The 27,081-nt window shown below is 41.8% G+C and overlaps 1 protein-coding gene across 2 annotated transcripts; it reads right to left on the bottom strand.

The window, feature by feature from the left end:
- Positions 1–1,332: 1,332 nt before the first annotated feature.
- lpcat1 (lysophosphatidylcholine acyltransferase 1) lies at positions 1,333–20,740 on the bottom strand. 2 transcript variants are annotated; one of them, XM_005450781.4, is made up of 14 exons: positions 20,459–20,740; positions 14,438–14,577; positions 12,680–12,894; positions 12,255–12,367; positions 12,062–12,122; positions 8,191–8,249; positions 7,026–7,060; positions 6,573–6,627; positions 6,358–6,440; positions 6,160–6,285; positions 5,639–5,792; positions 3,199–3,297; positions 2,477–2,615; positions 1,333–1,954 (listed from the first exon to the last, which is right to left on the bottom strand). In XM_005450781.4, the coding sequence occupies exons 1-14, from the start codon at positions 20,543–20,545 to the stop codon at positions 1,821–1,823; spliced, it is 1,500 nt and encodes a 499-aa protein (XP_005450838.1). In that variant the 5' UTR covers positions 20,546–20,740; the 3' UTR covers positions 1,333–1,820. The 2 variants fall into 2 exon arrangements, with proteins under 2 accessions (XP_005450838.1, XP_019206619.1); XM_019351074.2 differs by lacking the exon at positions 1,333–1,954 and having other exon boundaries at positions 2,522–2,615; positions 3,199–3,292.
- Between the last annotated feature and the right edge of the window lie 6,341 nt (positions 20,741–27,081).

The following is a 27,081-nucleotide window of genomic DNA, read 5'->3' as shown; positions in this document are numbered from 1 at the left end:
CGAGATGAGAAGAGGTCTTACGAAAGCAATAGGCTGAGCATGTACAGAACTGCCTTTTCATTAACTCGCTAATAAAGATCAAAAGAGAAACACAGAGAACATGACAACAGATAAAGATGGACAAAATCCACTGATGATAGCTTTAAGATAAGCATGACCCACTGCATTGATTCATACAAACATTGTCAGGCAGTTTTAGAGAACTCAAAGCATCTTAAGATACAACTATAAAAGCAGAGCTCCCCCTAGTGGGTAAGCACAGTAAGTGACTATGACAAAACACAAGGTTTTATTTGTCAAATAAAAAGCAGAAAACTTTGATTTCTACTTTGATTTTTAAAAACATAACGGAAACTAGGCATAAGGCATGAAATCTGACCATCACAGATCAACTTTAAACCAGCAGAAAAACAACCCCAAAAAAAAGCATAGATGTGTGAAGGCGAAGACATGTTATTTATCAAGTTTTTAAAGATATGTTCATCCAAATACCAAGCCGTCATCCTTTCCAGTGTTTTACTAACTGTTTAACGCAGAGGTGGAGAAACGGTTTTGTTCATCATATAACTGTAGGTTCATGCACAAACGAAAGTATGAAGGTAGTTGCAGGCAGCAGTCTAACATCTGGGCCCACATTCATTAAGACTCTGGGAGCAGGAAATCAGACAGCTGTCACGCTGGCACCTCTTTAGTCGTGCTTTTGAAAATCAGGAGTGAAAGCACTGAGGGAGTGTTTTAACGTCAGTCTGGGTAAATGCAGACATTTCATCCAGATTTTCACTAATAACTAAAACTCCACATAAAAAATCATCTGAAATGTTGTAATTTAAAGCTGAGAATTGTCAGTATTTTCAATCATGCTCTAATTTGTATAAAGTTTTTCTCTTATGGGGAACCTTTATACAACTCTAAGAGGAGTTTTAGAACCAGAGAGTGGTCCGAAAACTTTTTTATTGTGGAGGAAAAAAAGAAAAAAGTAACATCTAATCCTGCTATTTACTAGTGGAACACGTCCAATCCTGCCGTCAGGAGAGCGGGCAAGAGCCGATGCATTGTGGAAGTTTTCATGTTATTTTTGCTGGGGAGAGAATCACTGAAGAGGCCCCTGCAATCTAAACACAGCACCAAAACCCAGGTGGTGAGGCCCAACGAGGAGGAGGAGAACGATGCCGGTGCTACAGCTCAGAAACCACAGCTGTTATCTCTGACTTTGCATAAAGCGGACAAACAAACAAGCTTGTTGTTGAATGTGTGGTGAGATGCAGTAACACCCTCAAAGGTACTTGTACAGTAAGCAACACACAGTCATTGTAATGCAAATGGTTATGCAAATGTGCTGCAATACGCTGGTGACGCGTAAAACTTTAATGGCAGTAATCTGGGAATATAAACACATAAATATGGGCCGAGATGCAAAGTGTCAACACTTTTTTTGCCTTTACCAACACTTAATGCTGGTTTGAAATGAAACCATACAGGTGCAACGACAGCAGGTATTGTGCTAGTGTCCATTAGCCTGAGATAACAACAGTACTAACCTTCCAGTACATAAGGATACATAAAATCCTCCTTTTTCAATCTGTTCTTTATAAATACATATATATAAATATTTGTGGAGCACACAAAATGTATCTTAATATTATAGTGGGCATTAAAAATAAAGGAAGGCAAAGAAAGAAAAAATTAAAAACATTATCTGGATCAGGACTTTATACCCTTCACAAAAGTTGTGCCCTTTCTCTACCTGCACATGAAGGCACCGTTGTGACAGCATTGATGGGTCTGATAGAGTAGGTAAAAAAGTGGCCTGAGTCTGTGAGTTAGTCGTCTTTGCTGCGGCTCTGGCCGTTGCAGCTCTGAGATCGGCCCGCGCAGAAATCCCGTGGATGGTCTTTAAAGTGGAGGCAGTCCAGAGCAAAGTGTGGATACTGCTGGATGTAATGAAGAAGATCATCTGGCAGGGATGGAGTGTGAGATTAAAACAAATGTTAACTTTACATTTTTACTAATCAACACACTAAACTTAAATATAACATGTAATATGTGGCATTTAAACAGCATATGTAATTAGCTCTTTTGTTTAGCAGCATTAGCATAATTACTCTGATCATTCTAGATCATTAGAGATCGGACTGAAAGTGGCTATTTTGTGCAGATGGGTTGTTTTATGGTAAAAATAAAAAGGTTCTTTTATTGGACAAGAAAAGATTGCTCACAGAGGCTTTGACAGTTTCTAGAAAAGGCAGATGGTGGATGTAAAATCTCGTCTAACAGATGGTATTTATTTTCTTCAGTAAAGCCGAGAAGAAATCAAATGTGACGGTGACAGCACAGACGAAGTGGGGGACACGCTGACAGATGCTGTCAATCATCTCTAACGTGGGCTCATTAGTACAATGGTCCTATAAATAATTTGACATCTCTGTCAATGTGTTAAAATGCTTAAAACATGTTACAAAAAGAAACAGGGTCTTACCATAAGTGATCTTTCCTGTGTCGGGTCCGAGCGTTAAGCTCACACTTAAAAGTTGCACTTCCTTCACTCCTAACATGATTTCCAAGATGCCGGCTAGCTCCTCCTCCAGGATTTCCCCGCTCTCCTCGCTCTCATACATCTGCGAACCCAGCACGAAGCATCAGCACAATGCTAGGAAACCTACACTCGCCTGCCACTTTATTAGGTACACCTGTTAAACTGGTTAATGAGCACAGGTTAATCATAGCGCAACAACTCCATGCATTTAGGCATGTAGACACGGTCAAGAGGACCGGCTGGAATTCAAACCGGCATGAGAATGAGGAAGAAAGGTGATTTAAGTGACTCTGAACGAGGCCAGTCAGGCTGATCTGAGACTTTCAGACCAGCTTCCAGCCAAACCATCTCAAACTGGTTTCTTGAACATGAAAATGAGTTCTCCGTACTCAAATGGCCTCCACAGTCAACAGATCTCAATCCAATAGTGGACATGTTGTGATGTGGTGGAACAGGAGAGTCACACTGTGGATGTTCAGCTCACAAATCTGCATCATCATGTCACTATGGACCAAAGTGTCTGGAATGTTTCCAGCACCCTGTTCAATCTATGCTATATAGAATTAAGGCAGCTCTCAGGGTAAAAGCTGATACTAGCGAGGTGTACTTGCTCAGCTGTTGGTCAGTGTATGTTAAACCAGAGTAAGCAGTATAAAAACTCTTACCTTAAAGGCCAGTTTGAGGGTTTCCATTGACTTTGTGGGTCGACGAACGGTAGACAGAGCGATAACGTAGCGTCTGACGTCTATCTGTCCATCTCTGTGCTGGGAACAAAAACACCTCAGTGAACAAAAGGAGCAGGTTAAGCCCCACGCTTACAGCACAAGTATTCATTGATCTGATCATGTTATCGATTGAAATGGAGGACTGTGTGTACATATGAAGTTTCTAGTATATTTACCTACTAAGCACTAACCCTGATTTTAACTTTGTGGTGGTGTCATAGCTCCCATATAGACAAGGTTTCAAACTAAATATAGACCACTTTTAGCCCAAGCACTTTCATTTAAATATAACATGTTCGTTTTGAGGCCATGGTCCTCGGCCAGAAAAGGGTGGAGTGCCCACTCCGGGTCAGGGACGAGCTCTTGCCCCAAGTGGAGGAGTTTAAGTATCTCGGGGTCTTGTTCACGAGTGACGGGAGAAGGGAGCGGGAGATCGACAGACGGATTGGTGCAGCGGCCGCAGTGATGCGGACGCTGTACTGGTCTGTTGTGGTGATGAGAGAGCTGAGTATATAAGCGAGGCTCTCAATTTACCGGTCGATCTACGCCCCTACCCTCACCTATGGTCACGAGCTGTCGGTAGAGACTGAAAGAACGAGATCGCGAATACAAGCGGCGGAAATGGGCTTCCTCCGAAGGGTGAGTGGCCTCTCCCTTTGAGATAAGGTGAGAAGTTCAGCCATCCGTGATGGGTTCAAAGTAGAGCCGCTGCTCCTCCACATCGAAAGGAGCCAGTCGAGGTGGTTCGGGCATCTGACAAGGATGCCTCCTGGGCCCTTCCTGGGCGACGTGTTCCGGGCATGTCCCACCAGGGGGAGGCCCCGGGGCAGACCCAGGACATGAGAGATTATATCTCGCAACTGGCCTGGGAACGCCTTGGTCCATCTCTGGACAAGCTGGAGGAGGTGGCTGGAGAGAGGGAGGTCTGGGCTTCTTTGTTTGGGCTGCTGCCCCCGTGACCCGGCCCCGGATAAGCGAAAGAAAATGGATGGATGGATGTTTGTTGAGAGGTCAGCATAGACAAAATCTACCCAGCCAACTATCAAGCCCAACCAATTGAAGTATTTTATCAGTATCAAATTATTTTTATTACTATTATTTTAAATAGGCTATGATGGTATTTGACTGCATTTAGGACTTTATAGCCACACAAATTTCAGTCTATGCACAAAGATGAATTTAAATTTAAAGTGGACTCATTACACTTTTCCAGCTGCACATTTTTATTCATGAAGAATTCTACTAGAGAAGCTTTGGATGACTCGTAGTTCAAAATAATCCTTATTTAGCTTATACTGAGCCTGTGAAATAATCCCCTTCCTTTAAGTTAGCTTCTTTATGGTTGGCTGCCTCTTACAAACAGATGAAGCTGCTGAGCTCACAACTAGCAAGAAAAAAATCTATTTGTTGATGCCTGTGGACCATCACAGTGCCTGATGTTCATGCCTCCATATTCATGTCAGACTGTAACTGTGTGATTGTTCACACAGTACAGAGAAAACCATCTAGTCTTAATTTAAGGATTCAGCTCATAAACTTGTTTTTTTTTTTGTTTGTTTTTTTAAGGAGTTTCTGGAAAATTATCGCTCCTTTGAGCACCTTGTAAAACCCTCTGTTTATTATTAGATTTATGTATCGGGATGCCACAAAGAAAAGCACGGTTAAAATTGTGGCTCACTATTAAAAATGTATCTTTTACCTTTTTAGGATACATACAGGCAGAGTTAAACCACACAAACCTTGTATTGTGTTACCGATAAAATGGAATGTTAAAGGCAGTGAATAAGACCTTTTGTGTGTCCTTGCAGAACTGGTTTTAAACTATGCTCAGTTTAAATGGTCACAACACTAAAAACAGATTCAATGACAAAAATCTAAAACTCTACAACTAGTTTCTGTCAAGAATGCAGGAGAAGAAAACTTTGCAATTTCTTCCAAAAGCCTCCAAACTTCCAAACATTCTCCTCATATCCTAAACATTCCTCTGTGGCCCGTCAGTCCTGCTCAAAATGCCTCGCCGCTTCCCTTCAAGGGCGGAATCAATCGAATTCACCCTGCAAAGCACATTAACTCTGAAGTAAAATTCATTAACTTTACCTTTTTTATTCTCTGCTATGAAAACTTTATTTTATTTTATTGTGACTTTCGTGAATTTCGAAACAAATTTTAAGAATTTTAATCGTTTTTATATTTTGCAGAAAGACAGAAAAGAACAGATTGTTATGTATTTTTCTGTGAAGCTCATTTTATAACTTTGTGTGATTATTTGAGTGTAGCTGGATCTTTAAAAAAAAAAAAAAAAATGTATCAACTTTTCTTAACATTAAATCCACGTTTATACATTTCCCTTTGCTATATCTTGTGCTTCCTTAATGTTTACCTCATCAAAGAAACTGTGAACTTCTTTAAGTGTGTCTGTAACAGGGAGGCTGAGGAACTGGGCAAAGTCCTCCAAACCCAGTTTGTCTCCCTGCAGCTTCCTGGCTCTCCTGGCCTGCTCTTCAAGCACCCTGTCTGTTGTTGCTGCTCTCAGTCTGTTAGGACGAAGCAAAACAGAGAAAAACCTTAAAGAAGCCAGATTAAATATGAGCAAGTCATACTGGAAACAACACTAAAAAAAAAAAAAAGACAGTACAAAGTGTGGAGTTTCCTTGGCCTTTTGTAAAACAAATCCAGGGGAAGAAAAGAAAAAAAAGAAAAAAGGGCGGTTCAACGTAGTTAAAATTATACTTGTAGTAAATTGAAGTTCATTGGGTTTTTTGTTTTTGGGGTGTGTGTGTGTGTGTGTGTTTCTGCTCAGCCACCAATAGGTGGCAGTGTGTACACACTTTTCCCAAAGTGTTGACTCAGCACCCATCAACCAGGCAGTTCAACCAGTCGTTCCAGTATCCCACCACTTACCCTAAACGACATATTAGCTGGTTGAACTCTAGGAGGCTGCTATAATCATATATGCCCAGCGGGCCGTGCGGTAGGCTGATCTCAATGTCATCAAATGACAGGTCTTTGAGCGGCAGGTCCAACGCCCTACGAGGACAGAGAGAAAGTTTTGAGTCAAGAACATCCAAAGCAAGCGTGCGTTGATCATCCGACACTTACTTGGCCATGAGCTTTCTGACGTTGCTGGCGAACAGCGCAGGGTTTTCTTTCTCCTCGTTCGATGGACTGTAAACAGGCAAATACTAAAGAGAGAGAAAGTTCAACTCAGTCTTGTTGTTGTGTCAAACCGATACTGATCATACTGCTCGGCAACATAATAAATGCTGTTTTGCAATAAGTCAGTTTGCTGACTTCTGTCATACGAAACCGCTCACCTCAATCTCAATGGAGTTATGAGGCTGGCACAGAGTGAGCCACAAAATGTGAAACCTGAAAGACAGAACAAACAGCTTCATCTACACCATGATGGAAATAAACTGCTTTTAACTTTAATAACAGAGACGAGAGACTGTGTGTTGTTGTTTTGTGTATATTCTATATAACACTGGGAATGCACTGGGAGTAACTGCATTGCATTCGTCGCTGGAGTCCATCGCACCCGACGACGATGTTTGCTTTTAACCAGCCCGTTACACATGCACCTCTCTGCTCTGGTCGGCTAAAAAAACGGCACCTGGTCCCTTTTTGGTGTGTTTTTTTTTTGCATGCTGTGCTTTTTTATTGCTCCCTGATGGAACAAAAGTGTCCTGAACACACAGCCTCGCAGACGTATCCCCAGCGTATTCCCACAGTGAGTGTAAAGGTGTGTGAGAGAAAGAAACACTCACGCTCCGGGACCTTTCCACGTCCATGTAATGGTATCCTGTGGAGAGAGAACCAAACACCTCACGAAGCAGTTTTATACAAATCCACAAACTCTTTATGTATCCAGAATCACTGTGAGGCACACTTATTACAGCATGTGAGCAGAGATTGTAGCCTGTATAGAAAAAAAAAAAAAATGGTGTAGCCACAGTGACACCACCTGTTGGTTTGCAGAATATTGCTTTTGAAGCCTCAACTTTGCTTTGTGAAAGCAAAACGCCTCACTTTATATTTTATAAGATGGAAATAGTCTAATATATTGTTCAAGGCAAGGGTCATGGCTATCACATTTAAAAGTGAGACACAAGGCAGGCTGCAATTCAAAATTGCATCAACCAATAGCGACGCTCCCCTGAAGGAAGGAAGACTGAAGTAAAGCTGTGGACTCTCCCCTCACCCCCAACCGAGAGAAGAAGAGGAAACTGTAAACAAAAAGACATTTAGTCCAAAAAAATAACCCCCCCCCAATTGCACAACACTTCCTGCGTGCTGCTATTCCACACTCAGTTTCATAACATGAGAGCTGCCCAACATGACCTGACTTGACCTCGCATCGAAGAAGGCGGCCATCACTAAATTAACAAATGCAAAGAGACTGAATGGAAGCAGATCTTGTGGTGCGCAGAGAAAAAGCAAAGCAAGAAGCAGTCACCCTGTCCTTTATTTTCACCTTCTCTGCCTCACTTAACTGTCTTGCAGCGCCACGGTGTCAAAGACGTCAGCGCAGTGAGTACACCGAGCACCACGGGAAACCGTGACAAAGGCTTTCGAGGGAATGAAAAGAAAAACGAGGTAACAGGAGATGCATGTTTAATGAAAGAGCGGGGAGACGTGCTGAGAGAGACATGACACCTCTGTGCGCATGTGTACATGCGCATGTATGTACGATGCGTGTGTGCGTGAGACAGAAACAAAGGATGAAATATCATCCCACTACAACATGAGCTCATTCAACACAAGAGGAACACACACTAATGCGAAGGAAAGAACCCATTGCATCACAGGCGTGTCAGCATGGGTGTGTATAGAGTGTACGTGGAGTCATTATAGACGTGACCTACGTCTAAAGCTGCAGGAGGAGCCACAGAATAGGATCAAAAGGAAGAGGACAGGATTTATGGTGTATACCAGTTTGTTTGGGTAGCGTAGTATCACTGGCTGCACTGGGAGTCCTGGGATGAAAGCACCTGAGGAAGACAAGAGGAGGAGGAAGGTGACGAGAGAACAATAATCTGGTATTTTTGCTAAACGTGATCGATTGTCCCCAAACCCAGCTCAAAGCTTTTCATTTGAATCCTACTTCTTTATCTTGAACCAGGCATGTCATAAGTCAGATTTATTTGTTTTTATAGAGTCAAAGAAACGGTGAAATTAGCAGTATTTGATGGAAAATGATGGGGAGGGGGTTTCCAAACAGATTTTATGAGAATAGAAAAAGAATAGAGTTGGACTGCATCAACTGGTTTAGTGAGTGATAAGATCATAACCTCAAAATAACATCGGGAACAGGGACAGAGCGTTTCCATTGAATTCTATTATATCTTGCTGATGATGGGCAAGCTGATAAAAGCTACATACAATATTTATCACTGGACAAAGACCTACTCAAGCTATTCAGTAGCTTATGAATGGATTGCAAAGGGTTACAAATATTACACATGAGCATCAGGCTCAGTTTACTAACTTTGTGCGTCTGCTGTTTAATGCTGGCCACAGATCATACAATAGGTTTTTAGAGTTTTGATGAATACATCTGCCTGATGCTGCTGTGAATGAAGCTGCTTATACCACACCAAAACAGTGAACATGTAGCTCAAGCTGAAACTCACCAAATCATCAAAACTGTACTATAATTATGAGCTGGTGTAGATTTAAAACCGGGTTTTCTTTTTCCAAGATTCAAGAAAATGTTGCTAGAAAAAAAAACTAGAAATGATATATCTAATATATAACAAGTTCCTTGTACCCTGTAAATGAAACGCATAAAGCTAACTACACAACAACCTGAAAAAATTACAGTAAGTAAAAGAAAACCAGACGCATGCATCATGAATCACCTGGCTCAGCGTGTATTTGAATAACAAGCCCTGGAGGCAGGGCGAGGAGGATTTTAATAGTTGTTTAATATCAGCGACGGAAAGGCTGATGAAACAGAGAGCTGACATATTAACTCGAGTGTAAATCAACAAAGAGTCTCCACCAACAAACACTGATGAGTGGCTGAGACCTGCATTTAAAATGAATAAAGTTATAATTAATCGAGTTTCTCATGAGACTGTGAGAACGTGAAGAGGAGTGAAAGATCTGCAGCATCTGAATGATAATGATAATGGGACTATAGTAAGAGGACAGGCAGACAGATGATGAAAGAAACGGCTCTATTAAGAGACTGAAACGAGAAAAGGACTGGACATAACTGCAGTGTGCATTCAAACACAGGTGGCTAAAGCACATTAACACACACACACACAGTTTATCTGTTGAGCTGGGAGCCAGTGATGAGATGTAACAAGAGGAGACACATCCAGAGAGGACCGGTAACACATCGCACAATGATCTAACCAGACACACACACACACACACACACACACAGTGAGTGAAAGCAGGACAGAGTGTGACCAACAGGGCTCACTGCGAATGGCAGAATTATGGACTGGAAGGAAGGGGATTAGACAGAGCAGGCAGGGAACAATGGCTGACAACGTCACGCATCATATCCACACACACACACACACACACACACACACACACACACACACACACACACGGGATGTGAGCAGAAAAGCAAGACCATAAAGAGATGAGTGCAATAGTTCTGTGTCCTGAAGCAAGTCACCGAACCTCCAGACCCGCTGGGTCAAAAGAGAAATTCATTTAACCAGACATCTACACCTCGAGCTGGCAGCTATGCAGTCACCTTCATTCATAAATAATCGTTTACAAGTCCACGCACACTACATGAAATGTATACTGAACAAAGCAAACAGACCAAGTGTCTCCATTAACACAGACACACCCACTACTAAGAACTATAACCAAACACAGTTCTCAGGCAACAAAGGCAACAATGAACCTAATTGTCACAAATGTTTTAAAGGGATACATGAAATTATTCATGTATTGGTTTCATCCTTTTACAAAACAGTCTGATCACTTAAATGTTTATCAGAGAAGACAAGCAAAAGGGGAAAAAAGGGGGTTTCAAACATAAGGTGCGGGGGCCAGAATCAGGCCGGCCAAGACTCCAATCTAGTCCACTAGACAGCTTTAGAAAATGTGAAGGTGCACATAGATTTTGAACTTAGCTGTATTTTTACCCCCACCACCCAGTGCCATCCATACTACACGTGAGTAATGAACTAATAAACAAACACAAAAACATCAGATTTTAGCAACTATTTGGGGTGTTTTGTTTTTGTTTTTATCTACTAAAGTTTACTTTAAAAAAAAAGAGAAATGTTTCTGTGATTTAATGACAACTTTCTATTTTGTGATTACACGATAGTCTGCACAGTGAAATACCTGAACTTTTTCTGAAATTTTACACATTAAATCATGCAGTTTCACCGGTCGGTCTCACTTACACTCAAAGTCAGCTGTAGGTAAATTGAGTTTACTGGACTACGCTGCTTGCAACTAGTCGGTTAGTCTGTTGTTTGGAAATTGTGCAAAAGGGCAAGATGGTGTATGTGGCAGGGCATGGTCTGCGGTGCCATGCCTGCCATGGTTCATTTAAAGTGGTGCCGAAACCCAGGAGGCCGCATGGCGGAACCGCGGCAGGGGAGCAGCTGGCCCAAATGGTGGCCGAGCTAACAGCTACACAGTGGGAGCAGGCGGTGGTGTCAAGCTGCCAGCAGGAAGAACTCCAGGACCGGATCGAGCGTGGGAGGCAGAGGATTGAAAATCTGGCAGCTCTGATTGGGTTCTGGCCAGCACCACTGCCACCTCCACCGGCATTCCCCGATAGCGAGGGAGTGGAGGAGGTCCAGACAGTTCTGGCACCCATCCTGACCCCCAGGATGAGGCCAGGCAGGACGCAGCCTGCCTCCGCGCCCATACCCACTCCTCAGGTGGGAGTGGCTGCTACCAGGCAGGGGCCTGCACCTGTTCCTGCTCCCCGGAGGAGGGCCACTGAGGAACCACTGGGCCCACCACCGACTCACACACCTGCCCAGCCGGAGGTGGAGGACGAGGCGTGTGAGAGACTGGCGCAGCCAGGGATGGAGGTTGAAGCGCCTGCCAAGCTTGAGATGGAGGTCGAGGCGCGCGAGGGTCCTGCCAAGCCAGAGGTCGGCGTGCTGTCCGGACCGGCCTCACTTCCACCGTCGAGCTGCCTATGAGGCCCGCCTCCTGGCTGCTGCTGGACATGCAGGCGATCCCCAGACCCACCTTGTCACCAGCACCACTGGATACGTGGGTGGCCACCTTAATGGACACCTCCCGGTAGCTGGGCCGGGGGCGCCAATGGTCAGGGCTGATTCCCTCTCCGCTTGCTTGGGGGGAGGGTAGGTTTAGCCAGATGGCTCCCCGGCCTCAGTCGGGCGATGCGGGTATGTGGCGGGGCGTGGTCTGCTGTGCCGCTGCAGGGAAGGTGGACGCACCTGAGCGGCATCCGCAATCAAACCTCACCGGCTTAAAAGTCTGTGACTGTTTAATGTGGTTGTTGTTGTTGGTGTGTGTTAGGCTGGTGGCTGGAAAGCTGCAGCCTAACACTGCAGTGTTACAGCACCAGCAACTGTGGAAATAAAAGTAGATGCTGAAAAGCAAGCAAACATGGACGGGTCTGCTGTGGTTCATTTACAGTGTAATAATCAACCTTTTACCATCGAGTGAAAATTTCTGACTTGATGGTGGGTCTAGATGGAAATGAATGAGATTTTATCAAAGTAGTTTGCATGCATGACGAGTGCAGGGCAGTTTTATTGAGAATCAGTAAGAATAAACAGACAACAAGTCAGGCTACAGTCAGGCTAAAGCAGGAAGTGGACTGAATACATACCAGCCTTGAATAAGATTAGACCCGACCTGTTGGTGCAGGTCCCCTCCGGGAATATCATGATCTGTAACAGACACAAATCGCTCTTCATTTCTTGTTTGAATTTGCTCTCGCTTTTAATTTATCACCTTTAAATTCTCGGGTGTCAGCTGAGATTAGATCTCTGTGCCCTTATGCGTATATGCATGTAGTTTACCTGAGGCCACTTCCCTCCAGAGCACGCTCTCCGCCTGATTTCCTCGACAGTTTTTCGTCTCGAGTCTTGGTCTGACCGAAACACGAACACTGGCCTGATGTAGCTGATCAAAGCTGGGAGAGGATGATGAAGAGGTGGATTTTGGAAGTAAGCCACAACAAGAGAAATAATAATAATAATAATGATGATAATAACAATATGTGGATTAATCTTCAAAACACTGAATAAAAGAAAACTGATGGAGAGTTGACTTAACAGAATGCACAGTCTTTGTCATTCTAAAAAATAAATTAATAAAAATAATAATAATATCTGGAGGCATCTAGAGCTCAGCTAAATCAATTTAGTTACCTGTCTGAATGCATTCTGTTACATTGTGCATATGATGTACATTAGTATAGGAGTTTCAGTAAATGTGCACTTACTGCCCCAGACTGGGATGCTCCTGCTTTCCAGTTTGGTGACTATGGAGCACATGGTCATAGTGACTGGGATGGCATCAAAGTAAGAAGAATGTGGTGCCACAGTGAGGATGGGCGCTTCAGAGGGTTCTACCCGTTGTCCCTTCACTTTGATCCAATGGAAACCTCCGCAAAACCACATGGCCCGCATGATCGCTCTTAGACACAGGTCTATAAACCTGACGAAGGACACACAGACAGCTGCAATTTTCTATAGATCAGGGGTCGGCAATCTTGGGCACTCGTGTCACAGCTGGCAAGTGAAGGGTTAACTGATGGCACGGCACGGAGTGAATTAATTTGAGAAGGTGCATTAAAAAAAGAAATATCTACGGCCGGGCCACTGGTGCACATCGCAAATTAGCTCGCAAAGACACATTAGTTGTGCAACTTCTTAATCTTAGCTAACAACCCCAACTACCGGATTCAACTTGTAATTGGCTAAAAATCACTTAGCCTACCGGTCAGAGGGACGTTGCTTGCTGGCAGTGTTTTCAAGCGATGTTGAAATGTACACTTCCCGACACTTCAAATACCTCAGGGAGCTGTCCGCTCAGTGCAGCATCAGCACCACGGAAATACATGGATACATTCGAAGACTCGAGACAGAATTCACAATGAGTTTTTGTGACTTTCAGGTGTATGGACCAATGTTTTCTGATCAAACCAGAAAGCTTTAACGAGCAGCTGGATTTGTCTCACATTAACTGGCTGAACACAAAGGACATTGAAATGCAGCTGATTGAACTGAAAAGCTTGACTCTGTGGGGGTCAAAGTTTGCAGAACTACGAACGCAGCTGGAATCCATGTGCGTGTTCATGGAGCTTGCATTTTCACCTGCTGGACATCACTACCTGACAAGTTTTACTGTCTTAAGAACATTGCAGAGGCCTTATTGACAGTATTTGGCTCCACATGTCTGTGTGAGCAGATTTTCTCTCACACGAAGAGTGTCGTCAGGTCTGACTGCTGGACACTCAGAGCAGACCAGAGATCACATTAACATGTGTATCCCTGTATTAACAAACATGCCATATTGGCCCAGTTTATTTTTTCTAATCATTGTTGTGAGGAGACCATAAATAGCATTTGCATTTTCTGCTGTATAGTTCCTTTGCTGTTGGTGTTCTTGTTATGGATAAAAAGTGTTTGGGTTTTTTTTTTCAAAACAGCTGATTTGCCAACATCTGCGAACAACTATAGATCGATAAAGTTGTTCTGTATAGTGTGTAACTGTTGATATAGAGCGTTTTTAAATTTTTTGCTAATGCAATGTTTGATATGGCACATTGACTTCTGAGGAAAGATGGCACTCATCATCAGAAAGGTTGCCAACCCCTGCTATAGAACATATTTATCTTCAGATGGTGAGTGAGTGGCTAAATCTGTTCATGTTTTTAGCAACCATTTTTATTCCACAGTCTTTTTCAGTAATGTTGTTTTCTGTGTTTTAAGTACAGCAATGGGCTCGATATTTTGTCAGTAACGAAGAACCTGTAAAAATGACACAGTGCTGCATTCTAATTATTCACACAACTAACATTTGTATAAAACCATACCAGCATGCTGATGTTATACTGAGCAGACAGTGGGCAACAGTCAGCATCTCAATTTATAATGCAATGCAATTTACAGGACGCTGAGATTTTCACACATTTCTGTCTAATCCCATAAGTCTTAGTAGCACATGCGTGCTTTCACACAAACATTCACAAACCCACCTCCTCCACCACGACTGCGGCTCAATCGCAAACTCCGAACGTCCCAGAGAAGCCGTGAAGGCGAAGGGCCACGCCAGCAGCATGAGGAAAGAGACCAGCAGGAGCCGCACAGGAAAAACTGTAACTGACATGAGTCCTATCTGCAGGGACAAAACACACAGAGACACAAACAGTTACACTGCTGCTGCTATTCCGCTGCACTTCAACAACATGGAGTTTACTGTAACATCCTGCTGTGTTTTAGCCAACTGTCAAAAAACAATAATTAGCATAGCATACATTCCTATACAGCTGAGAAACATGCTATTACATTTTAGAGCGTCAAAACTCCATCTGTGCCTTCAGGAGAACACAAAACCACATAATTAACACTAACTGTGCTTGTCTAATGGCGCTTTAAACGCCTAACACAAATCAGCGGTTTGCATTATCAATGCCGATTACCTAAAGTAAGAATAAAGGGAGGATATAGGCTTAATTGCGTTTGCATCTAAACAATTAAAAAACTTTTTTAAATGTTTGTTTCAATACATTAACAGCAAATCATCCTAAAATATACTCTTATTCACACACAGCCCTTTCTACAGCTGGTGTCGTTTGAAACCACAAACTGTATGTAAAAGATCCTATTATTTGTGTGTTTTTGGGTGTGGCAAGCCCGTGACTCGCAATTTGCTACTGAATGAGTATGCACGGCATCCTCAGGCTCTCAGTCAGATCATCTTTGTTCCTACAAAAACTCCAACAGCTACATTGCTAATATCAAAGCTTTAAAGAACAGCAGTCCACAAATCAACCGATTGAGCCATGCTGACTAAAGCCATCTTCTTCTACTTGCAGTGAAGACTGAAGAATCATTCGGTATACAGGAGAGTTCATGGCCGACTCAATGATGGCAAGGTGTCTAGATCATGTCTTAAAAAAAATCACCCCTCTGCGCTGTGCTTCACAGTTGGTGTGAGGTATTAGGTGTGCTGATATGCTGTTTTTGGTTTAAACCAAATGTGGCGTTGTGCTTTTTGGCTCCACTTTGGTCTCATCTGTACAAGGGACATGGTTCCAGAAGTCTTGTGGTTTGTCCCGTTGAATCTTTACAAACCTAAGATGTGCTGACATGTTTCTTTGTTTTGTTTTTTAAGGAGAAGAGGATTTCTCCTGGCAACTCTTCCAAACAAGATATATTTTTTCATTTGTTTTCTTCTACTTTTATATGCTTTATGAATCTGTGGCTCAGCGGTAGAGCAGGTCGTCTGCTAATCAGAAGCTTGGTGCTTTGACTCTAGCACCTCTAAACTGCATGTCAAACTATCCATGGGTATTGCCCCTTCGATGCATCCATTAGAGGGTGTGTGTGAATGAAGCTTGTCATAAAAAGTTCCTCAAACTTAGTTGAAAAGTATACAAGTACAGTCAATTTTTACCATTTCGTGAATTTTAAAACAAAACCCCTGAAAAGTTCTGTCTGTTCACCAGAGTTCACGATTACACAATCTCTGGGATTACTCATGAATTACCTTAAATAAGCCTCAGATCTGAGTTATCTGAGAGTTTTATTGCCTAATGTTATGACCATAACGGATTCTGTTAGTGTTTCTGTTTAGTAAAGGTGATCCATAGTGACTGGATGACTCTCATTGGGTTTAGCCAACAAAAGTTCACGTGTGTTGGGTTTAGTTCGCAATTATTTTACATTAATACGAAGGTATGAATTGTACAGGTTAAAACTACAGGAGGATAAGGATATAAATTGAGTTGACTGACCTGTCATGACTTTTCTCTCACTGTGTAATGACAGAGATTTGGCGTGTTTGCACCAACAGGGTCACAAAGTCACGGCCTCAAGGGTAAATTCAAACTGTGTAACATTTAAAAGCTCCTTCGTCTTGCTCGTCTGACCTCTATTTGATCCTTTCATTCTACACATTCATTGCGCTCCACCTGTCATTGAGCTCCGGGCCTTCCTACCGCGTATCCATCCATCAGGCCACCCATCAGTCTCTCACTCTCCATTCCAAGTCGCTCAGCTGCACCTTCATTTATCTTGCTGTTCTTCCTTGTATAGTTTTCCTCCTACTTTGCACTGGTGTGTTTTTTGTCACCCCTCAAGGGAGTCATATGTAACCTCCCCCTCCCCTCCTGCCCCATCTTTCTCTTCTTCCCTGTGTAGTTGTCTATCTGGAGGAACCCAGGTGCACTCTTCAGGGCTGCATTAATAAATAAACAGCAATAGGGGTGATTTATGATGCTCGAACGCATCTCTCCACCCATCCGAGCTTGTGCGTCACCATCAGAGCTTAACAAGTCCATCTGGGAGGATCTGCTGACATTTTCTCAAGAGGTGGCATAAGAATAAGCAGGGGCGGGGCAGAGAGGTGCAATTTCCAGTGTTTTATGAGAACGCCTGATCCTTGGCTGAAGATTCGAAATTTGCAGTAGAAATGCACTTCAAGAACGCTGAGCTCACTTACAGCACACAGAATAAAAGTGACTACAGATCAACAGATGTAGATTTTTTTTCTTATTGTACATTAACGCACAATTTGTCTATGGCTCAATTGTTCAATATTGAACATTTTAATCTTTCACCTACTAATAAATGTACAAACAACTCCAATTAAAGCAGTCACTGAATTTCACTAACACTTTGTCATTTCACAGTAACTGATGAGGTTGCTCTGTTGTACCTAATGCTAACGAGATTCTAGGAAACTACAATCTTGACACACATACGTGTACATCCCTACGTATGGTTGCATTAACACTTTCAGGAGGCATTTAAGGAATGCAGTGACTCAGTCCATCTTACTTCTGACTACTTTCACTTTCTAAACACACAAAGAAACAAAGCAAAACATCTGACACGTGCCTTAAATGTGACCAAAAACACACAGGGGTCAGGCCAGGCAGCAGAAGCTTAGCTAGATGTGATGGAACAATATTCATTTTAAAGTCTCCTATAGGTGTTCAATTAGGTTAAGAGCTGGTCAATGCAAAGGCCATAGTATATAATTCATGTCATTTCCATATTCATTAAACCAGTCTGTGACCTCTTATCAGAATCAGAATCAGAAGACTTTATTTATCCCCAAGGGGCAATTAACAAACAATTGCCCCTTGGGGATAAATGCCCTATAGATCGGGGAAATGTCATCCTGGTAGAGACCACTGCCATCAAGACTGAAATATTTTATCATTTCTGACCTAAAGTCCCTGGCTCCATAGATGCACAATATTTATTTCTGGTTGACATATGTGACCTAAGTTGCACTTTTAAAAGTTTCACTGCCAGTGGTTGTTAGCAAGTATCTGCAGACCGGTCAGTGTCTTCGATGCAGACTAGTTGCATCCGCAGCAATCTGATAGTACCTAAATCAATCACAAGCAAGTTTTTGGTATAGCACCCTCTTTGTGACCAATTTCACGCAATACCCAGAAACCTCAAGACACCACTTGAGGGGAATACGCAATCTCAGGGCTCGGCCTCTGGGCCTCTATGATTGAGGCCATAGGAGTGACTGATATTGGGATATCATGATGTGTATTTCAATTTTCAGAGGTTCAACAAACCACCTATTTCAGAAAAAATAATCCTCATATAAATGGTAAACTTGATGACGATTACAACAGATCAAAATTTACTAAAATATTTTAATACTTCAGCTTACACACCATTTTCCCAAGATACATTACTCCCCTGCGTATTGTGGCTCGCTACAGTTTTAACCCGTTAGGAAAGTAATTGCTCTTGGCTAATTGTTTTCATTGAGGCAGTGAATGCGTACCCAGGAAGCACTTAACCTGTCCTACCATTTGTCATATTTTGGCTGCCCGTGCAGCAGGAACTGAAGCCAGGCGGTAGCAGATCAAAGTCAAAAGAAACAACTTTATACACACACACACTGTTAAAGCCGTGTCTGGTATTAATCCCCATCCATTCGCCGGACATCGCAGCTCTGTTTAATGTCACAGGCATTTTGTTTGTGAGCTTGAGAGCTGGCAGCTGTTGGCCATTCAGTAATGTGTGACTCAGCTGGAATGAGCTTCATTTGCTGACCTGGTTGGTTTACAGTGCTGTGATCATGTTTGCTGGGAAGTTAGAAGAGACATTCCAGGAAGAGCAGCACCAATCTATTGTCTATAAAAAACAGATTCATAAGCATTAAGCAACCCTGCAGCCATATCTCTAGAATCAAAAGCACTGAGGAAGTTGTGTTTTGTCGCTTTCGTTTCTTTTCCTTCAGGCAAAACGTGTGTTTGTTTACACGAGCGTACAAACCGTCCACAGGTTCTGCAAGTGGAAAAACGTCCCTCTGGAAGCAGGCAGCAGGAGGTGTGAACCAGACAGACACACACATGGTCAAGTTTACCTTCGATGACCTGCTGCGGTCATATTGCACATGCCGACCAAAAAACTGACACAGTCAGGCACTAATAAGAGCGATGCTGGTGGGACGGTGGAGTTAAAAGCTTTCAGCAAGCCAATGTCAAGTGGTTGATAATAAACACACGCAGGACTGTTTTTTTTCAGTCATCTTATCTCGGTGGATTTGTTAATGGTTAGGCAGTGAACCAATTTTCAGAGCCTTGTATGTTTTGTTAAGCATGAAAGCAGACACCTCTGGAGCCTGGAGCTATGGGAGAGGAAAACCTGAGGGGGTTGATCAGGGCTCTCTTCATGTTTTCACATATACCTTTAACTAGATAACATGATTTTCAGTTGATCAGTAACTTGTGTTTAGGACACTGCCATGCTGTCAGCAGACCCTAAATCACTTAAGACAGAAAATCTGCTGAACCGCTTGATTAATGAGGAATCATTTCATCCATACTGCTCTCCTCCAGCAGCGAGCCAACTGATGCAGGAATGAAGCCACAGCTGTCCTGCTGAAGAGTCTTTTCTACATTTCCATGCTTTAGAGCACACGCCTTGCTTAAACTATACTTTTCCCATCTTTGCTTTTCCTACTGCTGTGCAGGCTTTCACCACTCCGGCAGCCTAATGAGGACTATCTGAGTACATATTAAACTTGTTTAGCCGTCGGCTAAAACTCAAGCGTAAACACAGCCCAACTGTGTGTGCACTCACTGAAAGGAAGCAGCTGGAAATGCAGAACTGTGGCCTAACAGAAGTGAAGTGTATGTTGGGCTGATTAGCGTGTGTCACTGTGCCAGCTAATCAGGTCAATATGACAGTGCACAGGGTTTCGGTCTTGCAAGGTCTTCCCATCCACAGCAGGAGTGCCATTAAACAAAACATTAAAAAAATAAACAATGCAAATGTCCTATATGCAAAAGACAGTCAATTAAGATTCAAGACTGGCTTTACACACCCATCAGGGAAAATGTGAGGAAAGTGGCCGACTCCACAATGACACCACAAAGCTTCAGATAACACCAACAATGCAGGAAATGGGTTGCATGGCAGTTACTGCTGTGTGGGTAAGACTGCACAGGTGCTGCTGTTTATCTCTGAGAAAACAGAGTTCATTCAAAAGTTTAAAAGACAAAAAAGGACTACGTTTTCTATTGGAAGCTCTTACTCTTGCGTGATTTTCCTCAACACTGAATGAATTCACAGCATGTTTTTAAATCCGCTATGACACAACTTTAAAGAAGATGGAACTGCTTTTTAAAAGGGCACCGAAACTAGATTTGTCACCACACGGTTTTTGTCCTTTTAATCTATTTGTCGTCATTTAAGCTGAGTGTCGGTCCTTAACCAGGAAACAACTTTTTTCCTGGACAGTCACACAGCATTATCACACTCATGTCGGTTATTAAAACCCTATCCGTGTTCTGTGTTTTCCTCGTCTGTTTTTATTCCAGTCAACATTACCGAATACTTAAACACAGAATAAAGAGTCATGAAAAAACAGCGTCATTAAAGTGTCGGTAAAGTTTAGGTGTAGGAAAGTCACTAAATAACCAGCACACTGTGGTACGAGGACGGAGGAAGATATCTATCTAAAATCATCTTAGACAAACACAGTTTATAACTTGTTATTATCTTTACTGTCTTACCTTTATTTTTTCTGTCATGGTCAATTTGAGCTCGTGCACGAAAGGGTTTTTACCCCCTCCTGAAGGGCGACTGTTAGAAGGCTTCATGCTGAACGACCTGATCCGCAAATAATAAACGAAAAATTGTGCCTCAGTGTGTCCGGTGACTGTTTCGCTGATTTTATTCTGCTGGAGAAGTCTTCCTCCTCAGTCTGTCACTCTGTCACGGACACCGATGATGCTGACTGAGTGGAGAGGTGTGCCGCTCACCTCATGCTTCAGATCAAGCCAGTTACATGAAACCGGAAGAAGCGACTGTGTTTGTGTTCCCGTTGTAGGTTTCAAAATAAAACGAACGCAATTCCTCCTCATTGTAATGACGTAAAAGTGAACAGAAAAAATCCCATAAAACTGAACTGAGGTGAACACCATGTTATTTACCGCACATGAAAAAAAATCATTGCTTTTTTTAGCCTTTTAAGCTGGAAGCTCACACGTATAATCGAGCCTGTTATGCAGTGTTGGGACTAACGCGTTATTAAGTAACGCGTTACAGTAACTACGTTATTATTGTGGTAACGAGCACGGTAACTAGTTATTATGCCAAAACCAGGAACGCGTTACTCGTTACTGGGATTTAGATAGGCTCGTTATTCGTTACTTCGTGTGGTGGATATCACGGAGCTTCCACAGAGTCAATAACATTAGCAAGTGGTGGAGGCCAGCAGGTGGATGAAGGAAAAGGGAGGCAAGAGGAGAGACCCGAAGCGGCCGCCGGTCCGAGTGTCAGGTGAACTGAACTTCAGGTAAGAAGTTATGACCTGCAGTCTATCGGAGTCAGATATAAACCAAGTTTAGGTGGAGTTTATTTTCGGTATGCTGACATTTTCGTACTGCGTGCTAGCTAGCATGACGGAGTTTATATACAGCTGTGTGGGTGCTATGTTACTGATGTTGAACTTTATTTTGTTCATAAGGTTAATTATTAGAGTTGCCAACCGTCCCGTAAAAAACAGAATCGTCTGGTATTCAGAGAAAATATTACGCGTTTCGTACTGAGGTGAAAAGGAACACAGTTTGTCCCGATGTTGTGCCAAAAAGTGATTGCCTGCCAAAAAGTGATTTCCAATGTTTCTGTGTATTTTTTTTATGGGTAATATCTTTACGTATCTTCGTAAATAGACTTCGGTGAACAGGGTTTAACAAGGGGTTATATATAGAATTAAAAAATGATCTGTTTTTCAAGTATCTTTACAACTCTGTGTTATTGTACTTACATTATAACCAATCCGCTCCTTTATCCCCACTTAAAATATTTTTACTGAACTATTGTAATATTTGCTGCCATTTCTGCTGTCCTCTTGGCCAGCTTACTCTTACAAAAGACATTTTTAATGTTAATGAGATTTTTTTAACTGCATAAATAAAGGTTATATAAAAGTAACTGCCAAAAACTGATTGCGGCTTCTACCTTGTTACACGAATGTTGTTTGTGGCTCAAGATGACTTTATGTCATCCATAAGGGATGCATTTGACATATATTTCACATATTATAGCCCAACAAGTTACTTATAGCAGTTTAAATACGAGCAATCAGTTTTTGGCAAATACCGGAAATCAGTTTTTGGCAGACAATCAGTTTTTGGCACAACACCGGACTTCAGCTACAATGAAAAAGACACAAAGCTGAAGCTGCACAGCTGCCTCTTCTTCTCTCATTCTCTCCCGTTTCTACTTCAATCACGAAACTGATCAATGATCAGCTGATCGGCTTTTCTCTCTTGTTTATTTATCGCCCACTTTGCGCCAGAAAGAGGAAACCAGCGGATGTCGCGTTAAACAACAGCAGCACGTTTAAGCTTGATCAGCTGGTGTTAGAATTTATTTAATATTAATTTCTAGTATCAGCTGATGTTTGCTGGAGCCACAGCTGTAAAGCTGCTGGTCATGATATCGGTTTGGTTATCTGGTGAGAGGGAAACATGCAGATGAAACCAGGAAATGTCCTTACTGAATCATCAGAGCTAAACAGGTGATGGAGAAACAGGTTTACCTTTTAGGTGACATGAATGAGTTGAAGGGAAGTTATGAACTATTTCTGAGAGACAAATAACACCAGGATGCTTTTCTATGTAGCTGACAGCTGGTAACTGTGCAGGGGCGGATCTAGCAAAGTGTTGCCAATTATTCTCATTTAAAATGTCTCGCTTTTAAAAAAATAATTATCTGAGTCTTACAACAAACAATTGATAGATTGATACATATATACCATCAGAACAGTGTACATCACTGTCACAACAGTGTTTATTTTCATTCAAAGGCTTTATGATTTTTCCTATAATGGTGGGCCGGTCTCTAGTCAAAATGCCAAAATGACAATTTTTTTGTCCCAGTCCAGCTCTGTATGCAGCTCATCTGCAGTCTGGTGTTACCTACATCTTCCTATTCAGAAGGCAGAATTTCCGAGTTCTGAGTACAATCAAAAGCACCACGACTGCAGTTTTTGTGTTGGATGTAAAAAGCAGGCTAGAATCATGGCGGCGGTCAACGACGGTCCAGGCGTGGGATTTCTCTCGTGGAAATGTGCACATTATTTTTTCCTTTCTATTGGTAGGTGGCACAGTGCACATGTGGCAAGTAAGCAAGATAGAAGACTGGCAGTCTGGCTGGGTATCCAGTTACGGAAGCAACACATTAACAAGAGAATTCTGAGTAAAACCAAAGTTACTTTCCCTAGTAACTAGTTACTTTGAAAGTAACGAGTAACTTGAAGTAACTGAGTTACTTTTTTAGAGAAGTAACTAGTAATGTAACTAAGTTACTAATTTAAAGTAACTTATCCAACACTGCTGTTATGTATACCGTCGTGTTGAAGCTTTTACTTTGAAAGCAACGACAGTGCCGGGCAATCAAATTTGACAAATCTGCCTTCTTATTATCGGTAATCTGTGACAGAAGACTCTGAGTTACGCCAAAAAATGTCCGGTGATTGCCAAAAATAATATATAAATATTTAAACTGTTGTAAACGAGGCCTATAATTTGCCAAGCATATCTCGCATGAATGAAAACGGTATTTTCCTTTAAATCAGTCTCACATTTAAAAAAAAAAAAACGTCCTTTTTCAAGTGAGATCTCGTTAAGAGGACAGCAATTGCAACAAATATGACGTAATAGTTCTATAAAGATATTTTAAGTTGCCAAAAAGGACTGGATTGATTAGAACGTAGATACAAACACAAAGAGTCATAAATATACTTGCAAAACAGGTAGTTTCTTTATTTTCATATATAACACGTTCATAAATTATGTTGACTACAGGCTCTTTACCAGTATAAAACAGATATTGCACATTATCTCTACTAAAACTAATACACCAACATGATTTTGATTAGAAGAGTATTGAGAATCAAAGGCACTGCTTCTTTGAGGACCACCAACATGTTAGCCAGATTATCGAGCGGCGGTTGCTTCAGTAAAGAACTAAGAAGTTAGTGGTATGATCTAGATGAAGTGATGTGCAAGTGATTGTAGCATATTCATTTATTTGGTCAGTTATCAAAAGCAAATTGATAATCATAATCACGGCGGCGAAAGAAATCTGAGCTCATTCTTTTCTAAGAAGCTGAACCTGCTGTAGGGACGTTTGAAATAGTCACTTGCAGATGCTCGCACACAGCACGGTCTCACTAGCTGTGGAATGTGCCTCTGAGATGCTTCGGGTGATTTGCCTTCAATGAAGTCCAGTAGGCGTTTGAAGTCCTGTTTCCTCCGTCTCTATTTGATCCACCCATCCATTTCTGCTGTCTTTTATTTTCTACATGCCAGCAAATGCCCGTGTAATCAGACTCTGTTGATCCTCAAAGCCACAGATGGCTGATTTACATTGTATCCTGTGGCTGACTGTTTTTTTTCCTCCAGCTTTGCATTAAGACTCGTTTACTGGCCCACAGCAATGACTAGCTGAGTGTGCCAGGTGAACTCAGACTTACCTATTTGATAACCTTCCACAGCTCACACAGAAACAAAGGAATCATTTAATCTGTGTTTCTTTGACCAAATGCTTTAGTGGAAAGCCATTGGATGGTCCCAAACACTGGATCAAACCTTCCTGCTGTGCTTTCGCGAAATTAGAAGTGTTCAAATAATATATGTGCATGTACACACGTTTTCTGAATCCCTGATCCTCCATCAGCAAATATTAACCTTTAGGAAACTATTCGAGCAAAGCCAGCGTACACTCAGTGTTTGTTGCCAAACATCTTTCAACCAGTTTGGTTTCTTCGGCACTTTGGGACTGAGTGTTGCAGTCAGTCAGAGCGTTTCTCTGCATGGCCCCTTTTCTGGCCTTTAGTAAACATACAGTGGCAGAGAATTTGCCCAAAGTTTTGAATGTGACTGGGAGTTTGAAAAGCGACCGTCCATGATGCACACTTTGGCTCCCTCTTGTGGAAGAATGATGGAACTCAGTCTGATGTTGTTAGAAACTTCAGTTCCACCACATCCCAAAGGTGCTCTGTTGGTTGAGATCTGGTGACTGTGGAAGCTGTTTGAGTACATTGAAACTCACTGTTCAAGAAACCAGTTTGACATGATTTGAGCTTTGTGACACGGTGTGTTATCCTGCTGGAAGCAACCATAAAGGTCATAAAAGGAGCGACATTGCAGTAGATTGGTCATAATATAAACCAGGATTGTTCAAAATGCAAGAAAAAAAGGCATGAACATTTGCATACTGACAGATTAAAAAAAAATACTTTTTCATATAAAAACAACACAAACAGTTTTGATCAAAAATCAAAGTCCCCATCTTCTTCCTGTTATTGGCCGCCATAAAAATAAAAAAGTGCCTTAAATATTGCAAATTTGTCCAAACAAATACATGAAATATCTATATGTTGCTCACACACTGCACACTGACCTCTGGAGAGCCCTCGCAGCTGAATAACCAGCATTGTTTGGCAGAGATTTTTAACACTTGCAGTTTGTACGGTTTGCACTGTTTTTTATTTTATGTGCAAAGGCTGGGATGTGTGTAATGGATTTTAGTCCTCTCAGACATTTGTATTTGTCTTTTGGGGGGGTGCTAAATGTCAGTAAGTGTAACCATAAATGGGTTTTCAATGCCAGTGTAGGTGTTAACTGGTTAATTCTATTGCATTTAAAAAATAAATGATCGTTTTAAATTGTCTTCATAAAAAAATACCTTGTTATCAGTCAGTGCATGCTGTGCAGTGTTCATTTGTTCGAAAGATTTGTCTTTTTTGTTTTGGAGATTTTTAAAAACAAGACGGTGGTGGAAGTTTTGGTCAGAATATTTGGGTCCTGATTTTAAAGAACATAGAAAAACCTAGTGCACAAATCTTCCTGTTTTTTTTTAAATTTTGTTTGTATTTTTAATGATTTTTACATAATGTACTGCACTGGGTGGGTTGTGGTATTTATACTTAAGAGTCCAAGAAAACATCTCTCACACCGTCACTGCCAGCCAGAACCAGGATGGGGCCATGGTTTTATTTTGTTTATGCTGAATTCTGACCCCACTATCCAAATGTTGCAGCAGAAATGAAGACTAATCAGACCTGGCAACATTTTCCAATCTTCTGTTGTCTCATTTTCATGATTCTATGTGAATTGTAGTCTCAGTTTCCTGCTCTTAGATGAGGAGTTGCACTTGATGTGGGCTTCTGCTGCTGTAGCCCATCTAGTTCAAGGTCAGACTTTACTGTGTATTTAAAAATGCTCTCCTGTATACCTGGGTGTTACCGTTTTATCCTCCTATTAGAGGTCTGAGCCTCTCTGTTGACCTCTGGCATCAGCAAGCCATTTTCACCCTGCTGCTTACTGGATATTCGGTCTTTTTTCATTCTCTGTAAACCCTAGTAAGGGAAATTGTTAGTGGGCCGCAGTTTCTGTAATACTCTGACCAACCCGTCTGGGACCAACAACCACATTGCTGCTATGTGATTTTCTGACCATCTACAGCTGAATCACTCTACCTAATAAAGTGGCCATTGAGTATCTATGTATCTATCTATAGTACTGTGCAAATGTCTTGAGCAAACTCTCATTGATTTATATTTTGTTTGGAAAAAACATGGGAAATAGGTTCAAAAATAAATGTAAATACAGTATATAAGGGAATAACATTGTTTGTTCAATCCTCGCAAGCTTTAAAATCGATACTTGGCATGACCATGTTTATTCTTCAACACAACCTGAACTCTTTTAGGTCAGCTTTCTTGTCATGCCTTTATTTAGTCATTAGGAATAGTTCTCCAGGCTTCTTGAAGGACATTTAAAGCTCTTCTTTGGATGTTGGCTACGTTTCGTTCTGTTCTCCATCAGGATGATCCCACGCTGCTTCAGACCTTGTTGATGCAAAAATACTATTCTACTCCTGTAAAACTTTGTTATCGTTGGCATTTTTTAATAGACTCAAGATGAATTGAGTCAAGTTGAGACAAAATTACTTCTCATTTCTTTAGTTGAGTCACTTACCCTAAAAAAAGTGAGAAGTAATTATGTCTTTTGAAACAGGCTGCCAGTAACAAAGTGCCTAAAGACACAGTTTACAGGTTGAATGATAGGTACCAGAAAATGGTCAGGTACAAGAACTGGACTGAAAATAAATGAAAAAGAGG

The sequence above is a fragment of the Oreochromis niloticus genome, linkage group LG22, assembly GCF_001858045.2.
Source record: "Oreochromis niloticus isolate F11D_XX linkage group LG22, O_niloticus_UMD_NMBU, whole genome shotgun sequence".
NCBI classification, from domain to species: domain Eukaryota; kingdom Metazoa; phylum Chordata; class Actinopteri; order Cichliformes; family Cichlidae; genus Oreochromis; species Oreochromis niloticus.
This window is presented reverse-complemented; position numbering and strand designations above follow the sequence as displayed.